The 13,822-nt window shown below is 40.9% G+C and overlaps 1 protein-coding gene across 1 annotated transcript in view; it reads right to left on the bottom strand.

Moving 5' to 3' along the window:
- Positions 1–316: 316 nt before the first annotated feature.
- Positions 317–13,822, bottom strand: part of PREP (prolyl endopeptidase) — a 159,364-nt gene continuing 145,858 nt past the window's right edge. The window contains exons 12-15 of the mRNA XM_010003868.1: positions 11,241–11,335; positions 8,194–8,325; positions 2,393–2,549; positions 317–1,132 (exon numbers count right to left, since the gene is read on the bottom strand). Of these exons, the coding sequence (XP_010002170.1) occupies positions 838–1,132; positions 2,393–2,549; positions 8,194–8,325; positions 11,241–11,335 (679 nt within the window). The 3' untranslated portion in view covers positions 317–837. The remainder of the gene's footprint in view (positions 1,133–2,392; positions 2,550–8,193; positions 8,326–11,240; positions 11,336–13,822) is intronic.

The following is a 13,822-nucleotide window of genomic DNA, read 5'->3' as shown; positions in this document are numbered from 1 at the left end:
ATAATCTGGACAAAGCTGTGGGTTTGGGGTTGTTTGGGTTTTTTGTTTAGGGGGGGCCTGTTGGTTTTGTTTTGTTAAGTGTCTGGTCTGCTCTTCAGAAATAGTCCAAGAGTTACCAGCAGACAGGTTGTTGAAAAGTATCTACATAGTTTGACAAAGATTACAGTGAGAATCTAAGAAAACTTCAGCTTTTCCAGCTTTCAGCTTTCTCTTCTGTGTGGAAATAAATGTCAGAAGAGAAAAGTGGTGACATTTTGAAGTCTCTTTGGAAAGAAAGAACAATATAGCAACGTTATTAATATAGACAGTAACACACTTATGAACAGCATGTAATATAAGCTTTTTAATATTATTTGACTTCATTAACCAGATTACTGTCTCTTCAGTATTTCATGGTTATCACTGAACACCTTCAATTTACATTCTTAAATAAGTTAACTGTGTAAATAAAGTACGTTCAGAGTTCTTCTATGTGGACAGTACTTACATTTAATTATAGATGATCTGGGTATGTTCATAGGTGAAAAATACACTAAAATTGTTTACAGGGAAGAAGCTCAGCTAGCACTAACTCTGGAATCTAAATGTTCACAACAGCACCAATAGAAGCTCAGCCATTTATTTGAACATGCTTTTGAAAGTGTACTTTGGAACACAGTAGAAAAGAAACTCAAAGAAATGCCAAAAAGAGGGAAGCACAGAGGATCAAAACTCCATAGCAGGCTGGATCAATAAAATATTAAATTGCAGTTCTTAAATGTAAGTACTACACCAAGTAGTAGTCTGGTTGGTCTTAAAGCCCTTGTTTTCTACAGGAGACAGTAACAAGCATTCTGCTTATTCAATCCAATCAAGTTTTAGGCATCGTGCTATAAAAGCAAACATATCTGACACTTCTTCTATGACTTTAGCAGTTGGTTTTCCTGCTCCGTGCCCAGCCTTGGTGTCCACGTGGATGAGAAGTGGGTTGGTTTGTTTTTGGCTTCGTCCCACCACGTACTGCAGGGTGGCAATGAACTTCAGGGAATGCAGAGGGACCACTCGGTCGTCGTGGTCTGCTGTGAGAAGCAGGGTAGAGGGATACTGGATGCCATCTTCTTCTGGGAGTTTGATGTTGTGAAGTGGAGAGTACCTGAGGAGAACACACAGATGTTCAGCTGTTTTTTGCCTCAGGAGCCAGCTGTAAGGTGGTGTCATAAGAAAATCAGCACAGAGGCATTTGATAGCAGTCACTTGCACACACAGAATCAGAGAATGAAGGTTGGAAGGGACCTTAAAGCTCATCAGGTTCCAACCTCCCTGCATGGGCAGGGACACTTCCCACCAGCCCAGGCTGCACAAGCCTCATCCAACCTGCCCTTGAACACCTCCAGGGATGGGGCAGCCACAACGTCCCTGGGCAACCTGTTCCAGCACCTTATGATCCCCATGGTGAAGAATAACAGTTAATAGATTATCTCTTACCTAAGTTATCTATTTATAAAAGATGACTTACAAAATGTGTTGTTTTGTGCACCTTATTTATAAAAATGAATTTGCCACTGCAAGCTTAAATTAGATAACTGGAGGTTCTGAAATAATCTAATTACAATGGGCCCAACTGATCATCTTGTATTTGGACTTGACATGTTTTGTTTTTTTTTTTAATTCAATAAGTGCTTTAGATCAAGTTAGATCTCAGTGCACTTGCAGAACAGATACTTTTCAATATCTAAACACTCTATTGAATTTCAGACCAGCCAAATTGTTTAGTATGTTTGATGCATTCTCCTGGAATGTCAAGCTTCATTATTAAAGGTATACAAGTAGAAGACAAGGTTTCCAAAAGACTTTAAAAAGATGGCACTTATAAGAACACACTCATTAATACCCATATTCAATAAGCAGATAATTTCTGTTCTCACACAGAACAGAAATTCTCTGTTCTTTGTTTTTTTTAAATAATCTTTCCAGACCTCTCAGCAAGGAGTTAAGAGATGACTCAAGACCCTGTTATGGCTTTCTGCCCTCAATTCTGGCACATAAATCCCATCCACATAACATGATATAATTTACAATTACTATTTCTGCCATTGTAAAAAATACAGTTTATGTAGTGTTTCACTTGAGAATATTCTGTTGTGACAACCTCGAGTCACTATTCAGACAGAAAACCATACATGAATTGTTAAAGATGCTAGTAGAACAAGGTCTTAAAAATATGACTATTTGACTCAACAGGGCTTTGAAGACAGTTTTTCATGCAAAACTGACTTGTAAGGAAATGCTGAACTCCCCAAATCCAGTGTGGGAAAGGATGGAATAACTCTCAGAATAGATATTGATCATGACAACCTCCAACTTGAGCAGACTATGCATCTCAACGACCACAGAAGTATTTAAAGGCACTTACTTGCACAGCCATTCAAACTGCTCCTTACAGTCGGAGCAGCCGTAGTCAGTGGTCCAGGCGTGGCCGATGGTGTATTTGTGGAACTTGAGCATGTCCATCACTCCCACTTGGGCAATGGCACAACCAAACAGGTCAGGGCGCTGATTAGCACAGGCAGCTTTGACAGAAAAACAACTCCATTAGCATCCATATATGGGCTGCAGCAAAAGAAGCATGGCCACCAGCTCAAGGGAGGTGATTCTCTCCCTCTATTCGGCTCTCATGAGACCACACCTGGAGTAACTGTGCCCAGTTCTTAAGACCCCAACAAAAGAAAAACATGGAGCAGTTGGAGTGCATCTTGGGAGGGTCACAAAGATGATCCTTGGGCTGGAGCAGCTCTGATCTGGAGACAGGCTGGGAGAGTTGGGGTGTTCAGCCTGGAGAAGAGAAGGCTCCAGGGAGACCTTAGAGCACCTTCCAGGGCCTGAAGGGGCTCCAGGAAAGCTGGGGAGGGGCTTGGGACAAGGGCAGGGAGGGAGAGGAGAAAGGGGGAATGGATTAAAACTGGAGGAGGGGAGATTGAGGTGAGACATGAGGAGGGAATTGTGGAGTGTGAGGGTGGTGAGAGCCTGGCCCAGGTTGCCCAGGGAAGCTGTGGCTGCCCCATCCCTGGCAGTGTTGAAGGGCAGGTTGGATGGGGCTTGGAGCAACCTGGGCTGGTGGGAGGTGTCCCTGCCCATGCAGAGGGGTTGGAACTAGATGATCTTGAAGGTCCCTTCCAACCCAAACCATTCTGTGATTCAAACAGTTGTCTTTTATAAACTCAAATGTTTCTAAAAAAAAAAAAGAAAAAAAAAAAATAAAAAAAAAAGAAAAATTATTAAATTAAAGCAATGTGAAAATAAATCCAGATTACCATATAATACCTGAAGCCAAAAAAGTTGAGTACAGCATATTTGATATAAGCCAAATTGCACTGGGAGAAGACTGACAGTGAAGATGGAGCTGAATAAACTGAACTTCAGCAGAACTGAAGCAAATACACAAATGGATAAGAGACTGACAGTGAAGATGGAGCTGAATAAACTTTTAAGCAGAACTGCAGCAAATACACAAATGGATAACTATTATAAATCCCAAAGATCGTATGTTCAAAACAGCTTAAGAGCTGTTTCCCTGTTCTTCAGGCAGCAAACATGCTGTGCTTGTTTGGTTTGGAGGGATTTGTGAGAGGAAGAGCACCAGGAGTGGCTCAGGTAAGAAGCTGAGAAGCTGCCCCTGCCCCAAACCCAGCCAAGGAGCCACTAGAGGGACAATAGATGCACCTCAGCAATTGACATACAAAAGAACTGAGATAACACTGAGCAGAACGAGCAGTTAAGATAGAAGAGCTGAGCTGGAGAGGTCAAAGGCAGTGCTGGGGTGAAGATCTCTGTGGTTGGTGAGGAAGAGGGAAAGAAGGTGCCCAAGCATAAGTTTCCCTGCAACCCATGGCGAGATGGCAGCTGTGCCCCTGCACTCCTGAAGAAATGTGGTGGAACATTCCCTGAAGGTGCCAGGAGGGGTGAACTTGGTCAGTGGACCTGGATTGTGTGGCCAGAGGTTTTGCTGCCTGTGGACTTGGACCTGCAGCCATGGAAGCCCACGGACCAGGTCAGCTTGTTCCCAAAGCACCTGTGACTCTGTGGGAAGCCCAGGCTGAAGCAGCTCTGGACCTGGTCAGAAGGACTCATGGAGGAGAGGTTGGTGGAGGACTCTGCCATGGGAGGGACCCCATGGGAAGCAGGAGAGGACTGTAATGAATCCTTCTTCCTGAGGAGGAAGGAGCAGCAGGAACCACCAGCCTGTGAACTGACTCTAAACCCCATCCCCATCTCCCTGTGCTGCTGGGGGAAGGAGGGAGAGAAACCGGGAACAAAGGGATTTGGGCCCAGGAAGAAGGGAGAGATGGGGTAACATATGCAAGCCCTGCTCTGTGTGTTGTCTGCGTCATGTGAGTGTGTGATTAGTGTGAAATTAAATGATTATTTTTCCCCCAAGTTGAGTCAGAGTTATCTCCAGCCATCCTGTTAAATGACCATCAAAACATACATCCTCTGTGAATGGACCCCAGAATCCCTTTCCTAGTTCAGAGCCAATCACTGTGCACCCACACGTAGGTAGGTGCACACTTCCCCAGATTCTTCAAACTCCTTATTTTTGTCCATTGTGAAAACGGATTCTTTCTTTCCAGTCTTTGTCTGCTCCTAACCAGGATATTCTTATGACATAACCTTGATTCCAACTCAGCAAGAACTTTCTTGCATAGCTTTGTGGGAGCAACCTTGTCAAAAGCTTTAGAGGATCCAAGAATAACTCCTCACCTCGACCACTGTTACAAGCACCTTATGCTCCCTGGGTCCTTCAAACGGCTCTGATAGATCTGTAAGATGCAAAATTTTTCTTTGTGTGCCAGCTGTTATTTATTGGTTTCAATTGGTTCGTCTATCAGAGGAGTCAGATTGACTGGTCTGCAGTTTGTGGATCACCATGAACCATTTAAAAACTGGCATGACACTTGCCCCCTTCTGTTCCTCAGATATCCAGGCCCAGTAGCCTGCAATTTCAGACTGGAGTTCACTCAGGCTCCTGTGTGTGCACCATCTGGTCCTGGCAACACATGATTTTTCATTTGATTGATTTATTCCAAAACCTCTTCTGCTGATGCTTCAGCTTGAGTCAGCTCTTCAGAGTATTCTCCATGCACAGAGGGAACTCCCCAGCTCCTCAGGGGGGAACATCAATACAAATAGACCATTTAGTTGTTCTGCTTTGCCATTATCTTCCTTTAGTGCTTCTTTTACACCTCACTAATCTGTAACTCCCACAGATCCTCTCTGGCCACCTTCCTGCTTCTGATGTACATAGAAAGCTCTCTCTGCTAATCTTTATATTGGAAGCAATTTGCCCATCAGCCTCCTGTGGTCCCTCAGACCCTGTCAGAGTTCAGGCTCCACCCCATTTTCTTCATCATTTGAATGTGGTATCTATTTTCCGAAGGATGTGATTTTACTTCTGGTCATCTCTGATACATAACAACACTACCTAAAGCCTTTCTGAGCCATCTTCCTGAGGTACATATGGTGCCTTAAGCAGCTGCCATGAAAAAGCTCTTTACTCTTTTAACTGAAGCTTTTGATCAGATCCCTCCCCTTCATGGTATTTCCTTCTCTGAACATATACTCTGGTATGAAAAAAAAGCCAAAACAACTATAATAAAATTCAAGAACTCTTTATCACAGAGTATCCCTTGAAGTACTGTATCTTTCTCAGGATTTTAGAAAACAATTGCTGTTCCTGGTTCCCTAAGTAGTTACTTCAGTAAGAAATAACTTATGGAGACACTCATCCATTCCCACTGCACCCCTTTAATTAGCCATAATAATGACATGCAGTAACAAACTGTAACCTGCAACAGCCATTTATTTGTGAATTTGACTCCTCTACAAATACTTGAAGAATTCAGTACAAAACTAAAGAGTTCCAAACCTCAGAACTGTTTGTCTAAGCAAACACGAGGGGTCAAGCACTGTGTTTGCATGAAGGAGGTTTTGAGCTCACAGCTGTGCTGCTCTGCTCAGCTTTGGGATCACACTGCAGGACAAGGGAGTCTTGTTTTGCAGTTGAATGAAGCCAAGAGCTTAGGGCTCTGCATCCCTCAGAGACACCTCCTGTTAGTCCCACTAAAAGGAAACAGTATTTTGGAACAGTGACAATACTCTTCCTTGTCAGGTTTTTTTTCTTCAATAAATGGGAACTAAGGAAATCCAGCAGTGGGTCCTTGCACTCAGGGTATGAGTTCTGCTCTCTTGTGTTGCATGAACAGCTACTGCAAAATTCATTTCTGCTTTGACAAAAAACCCACAAGAATTTCCTAAATTCACCTAATTCTACCCAGTCAAACAAAATCCCTATATCTGGCTCATCAAGAGTATGGAAATCCAGCTGGATTGTCATCCATCTGAGTGTGCAAGGGAAGGTTTCTAAGGAGATTTTTCAGAGCAGGCAGGTCTGGGTTCCCACCACCTGTCTCCCCTACCCAGATGATGTGCCCTCTGCAGATGTCACTTGCCTCCCCTTACCTAAACAAGGAGCCCAGCTGACTCCCTCAGCCAGAAACACAGGGGCTTTTGATGACTAAAGCTGGATAGAATGAATCTCACCCTGACTGAAGCTGAAGGCCACATGACCACAGAGCAGTATTTTCAGAAGCTATGTTGAAAGTTTAACTGCACTTCCAAGAACATATTTACCACCACAAACAACTGACTCGTGCAGAGCTTGCACTCCCAGTGGTGTGCAAACCCTTTAATCGTGTTTCCCACACATAGTCATCCATTTCTACTGGTGCTCTTATTTACAATACACAAATACCTCCTGCCACATGGAACCCAGAAGTAGATAAGCAGAAAGTAAAAGCAGAACTACATCTGCTTGTTATTTATCTTTAAAACAACCACTTTTTTGAAAGTATGAGTGTGGGAATAGCCAAGATGCCTTAGACCAAAGATCTGAGTAACTCCAAATCCTGCTCCTTATCCTGGATGCTAGTTCACTGAAAATACAATCAAATCAAAAGAGCCAGTATTCAGCAGCAGATAAACAGGGAGAAGAATAAAAAGAAGAGCAAAGAGTGGGCCTAGTGAATCTGCTAATTTTCCACAAGTTAGTGGTTTATGAAGTTGAAATGTCTTTTATTTCTTCTCACACGAGGAGCTCAACTCTGTCCTACTGTCACAGGCCTTTCATGCTGTTTAAAAAAACATACAATCTCCATTATTCATTTCTGTTTCCTTCTCCTTTCAAAACTGAACAAGATCACCTCTCTTTCTTCTACTACTTTCAAACACAGGGATTTAATCAGAAATAAATGTGTAGCTCTTTAAACACTGCTTAGACTATGAGAGGTTTTTGTGACAAGCTTTTCTGTTTAAGAGGAGACAATTGATTTCCTTGAATTTAAGAACACAGCAGTGAATTACATGTGAACAAGGTGTAACAAAGTGCTGTATTTACACAGTCCCTCAAAAGCTCCTCACTTTTCACAGCTGTTCTTGTGTTTTACATTTTTCACCAGAGACATTTATGACTTCATCTGTGGTCATGCTTTAATTACACAATGAAAGCAGACTGAAATTGCTACCTGCCCCTGTACAAAGGCTATAAAGGCAGAGCTGTGATGTTTTCATTTGCCCACTGAGAACAAGAATGCATGACTAGAGAAAGAATGAAGGAGAAACTCTGATGAAGGATGGTAGGACATGGGATTCTAACTTATGCTACAGACCATGCCAAATCTCCTGATACTACACAAGAGATTTCTGGTTATTCATTATTTTGTAATGGTTAGTCTTAAAAAAAATAAAGAAAAAAAAGAAAAAAACCCAAATCAATGTTTTTTTAAAGCCTCCTGATACTACACAAGAGATTTCTGGTTATCCAGTAATTATTTTGTAATGGTTAGCCTTAAAAAAAAAAAAAGAAAAAAAAGAAAATAACCCAAATCAATGTTTTTTAAAGTATTCTTAATTACTGTGTGACTCTACCACACAAGGCAATAATTTTAAGTGTGGCTTTTAACTGGTTTTTTTTGGCTAGAAACTGCAGAATCCCAGTGTCCTATGCAAAGAGCAAGTCAAGTACAATTATATATTTGATACCTTGTATATATTAATGTATTGACATTCTGGCAGCTTTTGAAAAGAGGATCTCATAATGTTTTGTCTGGTTACTTTCAGAAACCCAGCACCAAAGCCAGAAAACAGATGAGCAATTCTTACCAACTAAGAGGCCTCCATTTGAGCCTCCATTAATAGTCAACTTCTTTGGGGATGTGTAGCCTTCCTTGATGAGGTAATTGGCAGCACACTGGAAGTCATCAAAGCAATTCTGTTTGTTGGCCAAGATGCCACCTAGCACACAAACAAAACAAATCAGTTGATGTCATAAAATCCATATGATACCATCTCTTCAGAAAAACACGTGCAAAAATACCTGGGAACAATTCCAGTTTCATGAACATTTTAATAATTGATGCAGCTCAGAAGGACAGCAAAATTGAAAGATTCTTTCAACACAGAGAGGGTATAAGATGGTTCTGTCAATAACTCTAATGCTTTCAAAAACTCTGAATAATACATACCTATGCTGTTCAGGGAGTGCCAGGGAATGTTCCTAACCAGTAAAATCAAAGCTAAAAGCTTTGCATTGCAAAATATATACAAAATGACCACAGACAAGGCACTTGAGGTTTGAACTAATGGGCCTTTAACAGCATTTAAGCTAAGTGACAGTTTCTTAAGGCAATAAAGCTTCAACTTATAAAATTAGCTATATAAAATCAGCACGTCTGATTTCCTGGACACAGAATATTAGGCTGGTAATTTACTTCCCCTCCCCCCCCCTTATATTAGTGGTTTTCAAATCAGATGACATAAAACTATGGTCAAAAAGGTTTGAAATTTTATTCCTTAATGACCAGTATGGAAATGCTTAAGATGCTGCCAGCCTATTGAAACAAATTCCAAATGTGATCAGATGTATGAGTAGTAAATCATGACTGAAAATGCAGGTCCAGATGACATTATTAGTAAGACTTCCAGTTCTCAAAACAAAAAACTTTGCAGGGTGGGATAGGGCTAGAAAGGGATGGTTTTGCCCTACAATCTTTCAACCACTTGAGCAGAAGAATGTCAACCTACAGAACTCCCAGATGACCAAATCTTAAGTCTTCCTGCCTTAGATGCTTGTTTGGCAATAGACTAAAACTGCCTTCTCCTCAAAGGTTGTCTTACCTTTAAGACCTGGTATGTTCTTTCTCAGACAATTAAATACTAGGTCAGAAATGGGAGCTAGGAAGAAAATCCTCCTATTCCTGCAGCAAAGGCTGTGGTCCAGCCAGGTAAGAGGGGCTCAGTGGATGCAGAAGAGCAACACGAGCTCCTTTTACTTGGTTGAAAAGCTGGGTGTTCATTCTAAGCTAATTGCTTGAGGTTCCCCCTGTGGTGCAGGAACCTCCAGGACAACTAACTCTATCCTAAAATGAGTGACATGAACTATAATGTGGAGGTGTTTCAATCTCCATTGTCCATCCAGTTTACACTGGATGCTTCAATTCAATGTTGCAGAAGTTTGGTAAGATAATTCTGCCATCCAGATCTTGTAGAACTGGGATCAGTGCATTTTTAATGAATACACATAATTCTCACATTAACAAGACCGCTGAAGAGACATATTGGGACAATAAAAAGCTCTTCAAATATGTGGCAATAAAAGAGAAACAAATCTTAGCTTTTGGTCAAAGTTCTGGTCTGGTATAAGGTCAGAATCCTACCTATAGAATTAAACCTTGGTAAATAAATAGACTTCTGGAAGTGCTTCTGGAATTAACAAAGAACAGGTGCTTATCTTATGCAACTGCAGTAAAAGACTTGGGTCAGTGGAATTAACAAAGAACAGGTGCTTATCTTATTATGCAATTGCAGTAAAAGACTTCGGTCAAAGTTAAGCAGGAAATAGATGGACCAAAGAAACATGATCATATTAAGATAAATTGTATTAAAAACTATTACAAGCCAATTGGCAAAATAAAATTAATGAAGGATACTTCATTTTTAGCAATAATATCCTGTATCTGCAAGCATATATAGCTTCTGTTTTATGAAACTATTACATATTTAACTCAATTGTGAGGAAATGACACAGTCAAAAAGCTCCCACAGATGAAACAGTAAAGCAAAGATGTAATGATAATTTTGTTTGATTAAAAAAATCAAGTTATTAGGGATTGGTCCCATGGCAAATTGCTGCATCATCAACATCACTGCTTTGGTACATTTGCCTTGCTGACCACATCTCCAGCAATGTATCCATCAGATTCTTGAGACAGGAATAAGGCATCACCATGAAAAAATGATGGGTGTGTTACAGAGATGAGTCACTTTCCTCTGATGAAGGAATGCAGAAAATTTTCCACAATAAGGCAAGTGTACAATCAAAGGATAAAGACAAGGATTGGATGGAGAGAGTAACAGAAATAAACACATCAAAGGTATTATGAAATGGGGAAAAGAGATTGACAGGGTTTTGTAGTGACAGACTTAGTTTCCCTGCAGCAAAATCAGCTTAAAAAAGACCAAAAAGATCAAACACCTGCCTACAGTATGTTTGACTGTCTAAGAAAGCACGGAGGGGATGACATGTCACAGCACTTGTGGAGCTCATCATTTTCATATGAACTTTTATCACACTCACTAAATAAAAAAACCCAACCAACCAACAAAAGTCTATTCATAAATTGTGCAAAAAACCATCTGGAAGAGTTACATTCTGAACTCAAAAGTTCACACCTTCTGTAAGGTTCAGCAAATGGTTTATTTTTGTGTGTGATACCAACAGAGTCTACAGAGTTAGTACTGTTGTTTTGGGGATCTAGAACTGTGGGGACATGGGCAGATCATGAATGAGGTGTGTTAAAGCAAGCTCAGGTTCCTACCATGCACAGACATTTTTCTGAAAATCAGTTCAAGAGAAATAGCTGCACTTTCAAATCTTAAAGTCTAGGCAACTTGGTTTTGCTTAAAAAACCCATACTTTTCTTGGAAAATACTGTGTTTGTGCAAAACTATTTTAAGATGGGCTGCAAAAACTAAACCAGTCACAAAACCTATCAGATAACACTGGACAACTTCCAGATCTAACACAACTTTAATTTTCTACAGAGTGAAAGGCAAAAGGAGATGAGAATATTGAAGAGGGAGTGAAGAGAAAATGTCATAATTTTTGTTGCTAAACCTGCAGTTTTGTTCCTCTATCTGGACTGACTCACCTTTGTGCCAGGTCTCTCCATATTCACCACCACCCCTGATGTTGGCAACTGCCAGAACCCCCCCCAGGTGTCGCACGAAAATAAGTCTTGACACACTGGAAAAGCAAACAGAGAAGAGGAAATTCTTAATGTCCCATTTTATTACCCCGACAAGCTTTGACAACAATACTTTGAGGGAAAGATCTCTTCCAAAATCAAGGATAAAAACGAAGTTCCCCCTTTAAGGTAAACCTGAGTGGTCAGGCTTTTTTCAATGACTATCCATGGAAATGAAACCTCTGCAACCTTGGCAGAAGGAACCAGTGCTGGTCTGATCTTCCTCCTGCACTTTGGAGGAGAGTGGCCAGTGGTTCTGCCTAACAGAAGACCCAGGACAGAAGACCTCTTAGAACATGTCACCCCTTTAAAAATGATCCTCAAAGCCTTCAAATGGGGACCAGAGCTATGCAGCACCACTGGACCTCCACAGCTCTCTGAACTGCTCCTCTTTCGTGGGTCCTCTGCTTTTTCAGGACAGAAAGGCTTAGCCCAACAAAGAAAGCAAGGAATTCAGACTTAAGATCAGCACTTGGTCTTTGTTTATGAGTGGATATTTTACTCTTCTGCTTAATATGCTTTTTTTTTACACCTTTATAAAACTGTGTTTGCAAAGAAAAACTCAGTTTCTACCATTGTTTTGTGCCAAGGTCTGCAGTCAAGTTCTGGCCAGTCCCCTTCTTATTTATTTTTATTGCATTGCTAAACACAAAACAAATAGTAAAAAATAAAAAGGCAAGTTCTGCTTTCCCCAGTATCTCTAGAACCTGGCTGAAACCTGAAGTAGTGTAACTTTTTTAAAATGTCAAGTTGCATAAGTATCAAAGCTGTTGCTATATTTTTAAAAGGGACTGAAGTAATTTAAATTATATTTAACAATTAAGATGACATATTGATCTGTTGAGGCAATAGCTTGACACAGCAGAGGCTGCTGATGGCAAACCACACATATCCCAAGGAGACCAGTGCCACATTAGAACTGAATCCCAGCAAGTCCTTTTTCTTCCCCCTCTAGTGGGGTTAAATTTCTTACTTACTTGAAATCTTTGCCCATGCAAGAAACCAATCCCTGTAGAAATTAATCCTATTCAACCATAAGAGCAAAGAAGTAAAGGTAAAAGGACCTTTTTACCTTGAAGTCCCCCTACTGCTTATGAGAAATGTCTTGAAAGCCTTACAATGTGCCTTATGGATGTTTTATGAAAACAGGTCAATTTTTCACACCTCCCAAAGGTATGTACTGGTATTTGTTCTTGAGAGTATATACCAAGGATTAAGGAAACAGAAAGAAAAGCAGAAGCTGAACTGATATGGGATTTCTGTATTTTCATAATCCATCAAGGGAAAACTTTCAATGGTTGGTTATCTGTGTCATCAGATGGCTCAGGAGGCATGAATTATCTCTGCTTCTGTAAAATAAATCCTCAAGTCCATCATCATGAATTGTATTTCCTTAGATTGTAGTGACATGCTGATGATATGCAAGATTGATATTCTATAAGCATCCTGTGCAAAGGTCAGGGAGCATTATGCTGTCAAACTCCAGGATGCCTAATTTTGACAGGCTGCTACACAGCTCATGTGGAGGAAGCTGAGAGCAGTTTGCCTCATGAGATCGTGGCTTCTTCATTTTGGGTATGTTAAAGCCACAGAACCTCCCAGAATATTCTGCACTTCTTTTCCCTGTCTCTGTCCCAAATAAAATTGATAGTAACTTTTTTGCCTAAACTTACCTGATCTCCTGGTAATCAAAGGTAGCAAGTATAGGAATTGCAGATAAGCTAAGAGCTTGCTACCCAAATATATTGCCTGACATTTATTTTTTTAAATAAAAATTTCCAGAGCAGAGTCCTTCCACTTCTATCTGCTGAAGGAAACTGTGCTCATCTGAGGGATCAGCCTATGCAACCAGCAAAGAATCTGTGAGCAATGCAAAACCAAAGCACTGAGTGTATTCTATCCTATCTGTGGACTCCTCTAACAGAGGTGGCACCTTGATAGTTTTTGGAGGGGTCTAAGTGACTTAGGATTTCAGAGGATATGCAGCACTCTTATTATAAGAAGCTAGTCCCCACCTCCACAAGCAAACAATTTTTCTGTTGCACAGACTCTCAATGGAATAAAGTCCAGAGTTTGGCAGGTGCTTCAGCAAACACCACCCCATATACTAAGCAAACAATTTTTCTGTTGCACAGACTCTCGATGGAATAAAGTCCAGAGTTTGCTAACAATCTTAATATTTCCCAAATTGTAAGTAGGGTTTAGTAGATCTGTGCTTACTCTTAGCAATACTACTGGGATTGAGGTGCTTCAGCAAACACCAGCCCATATACCCCAACACACACATCTAGTAACATCACTGCCAATGACTACTAATTAATACCCACTGCCATGTGGTCAGTAGTAAAGTGAGTCAGGATCCTAACTTGCCTAACACTTGAGGCAGATGTGCCTGGAGGTTGTAACAAGCCAAATCCAAGGCATTAGTGGTGGGTTTGTGATGGCAATTCCCCAGCAGCTCTGGCAAGCCACTGATGGCCGGTCCC

Source organism: Chaetura pelagica, unplaced genomic scaffold, assembly GCF_000747805.2.
Source record: "Chaetura pelagica isolate M959 unplaced genomic scaffold, ChaPel_1.0 scaffold128, whole genome shotgun sequence".
Lineage (NCBI taxonomy): Eukaryota > Metazoa > Chordata > Aves > Apodiformes > Apodidae > Chaetura > Chaetura pelagica.
This window is presented reverse-complemented; position numbering and strand designations above follow the sequence as displayed.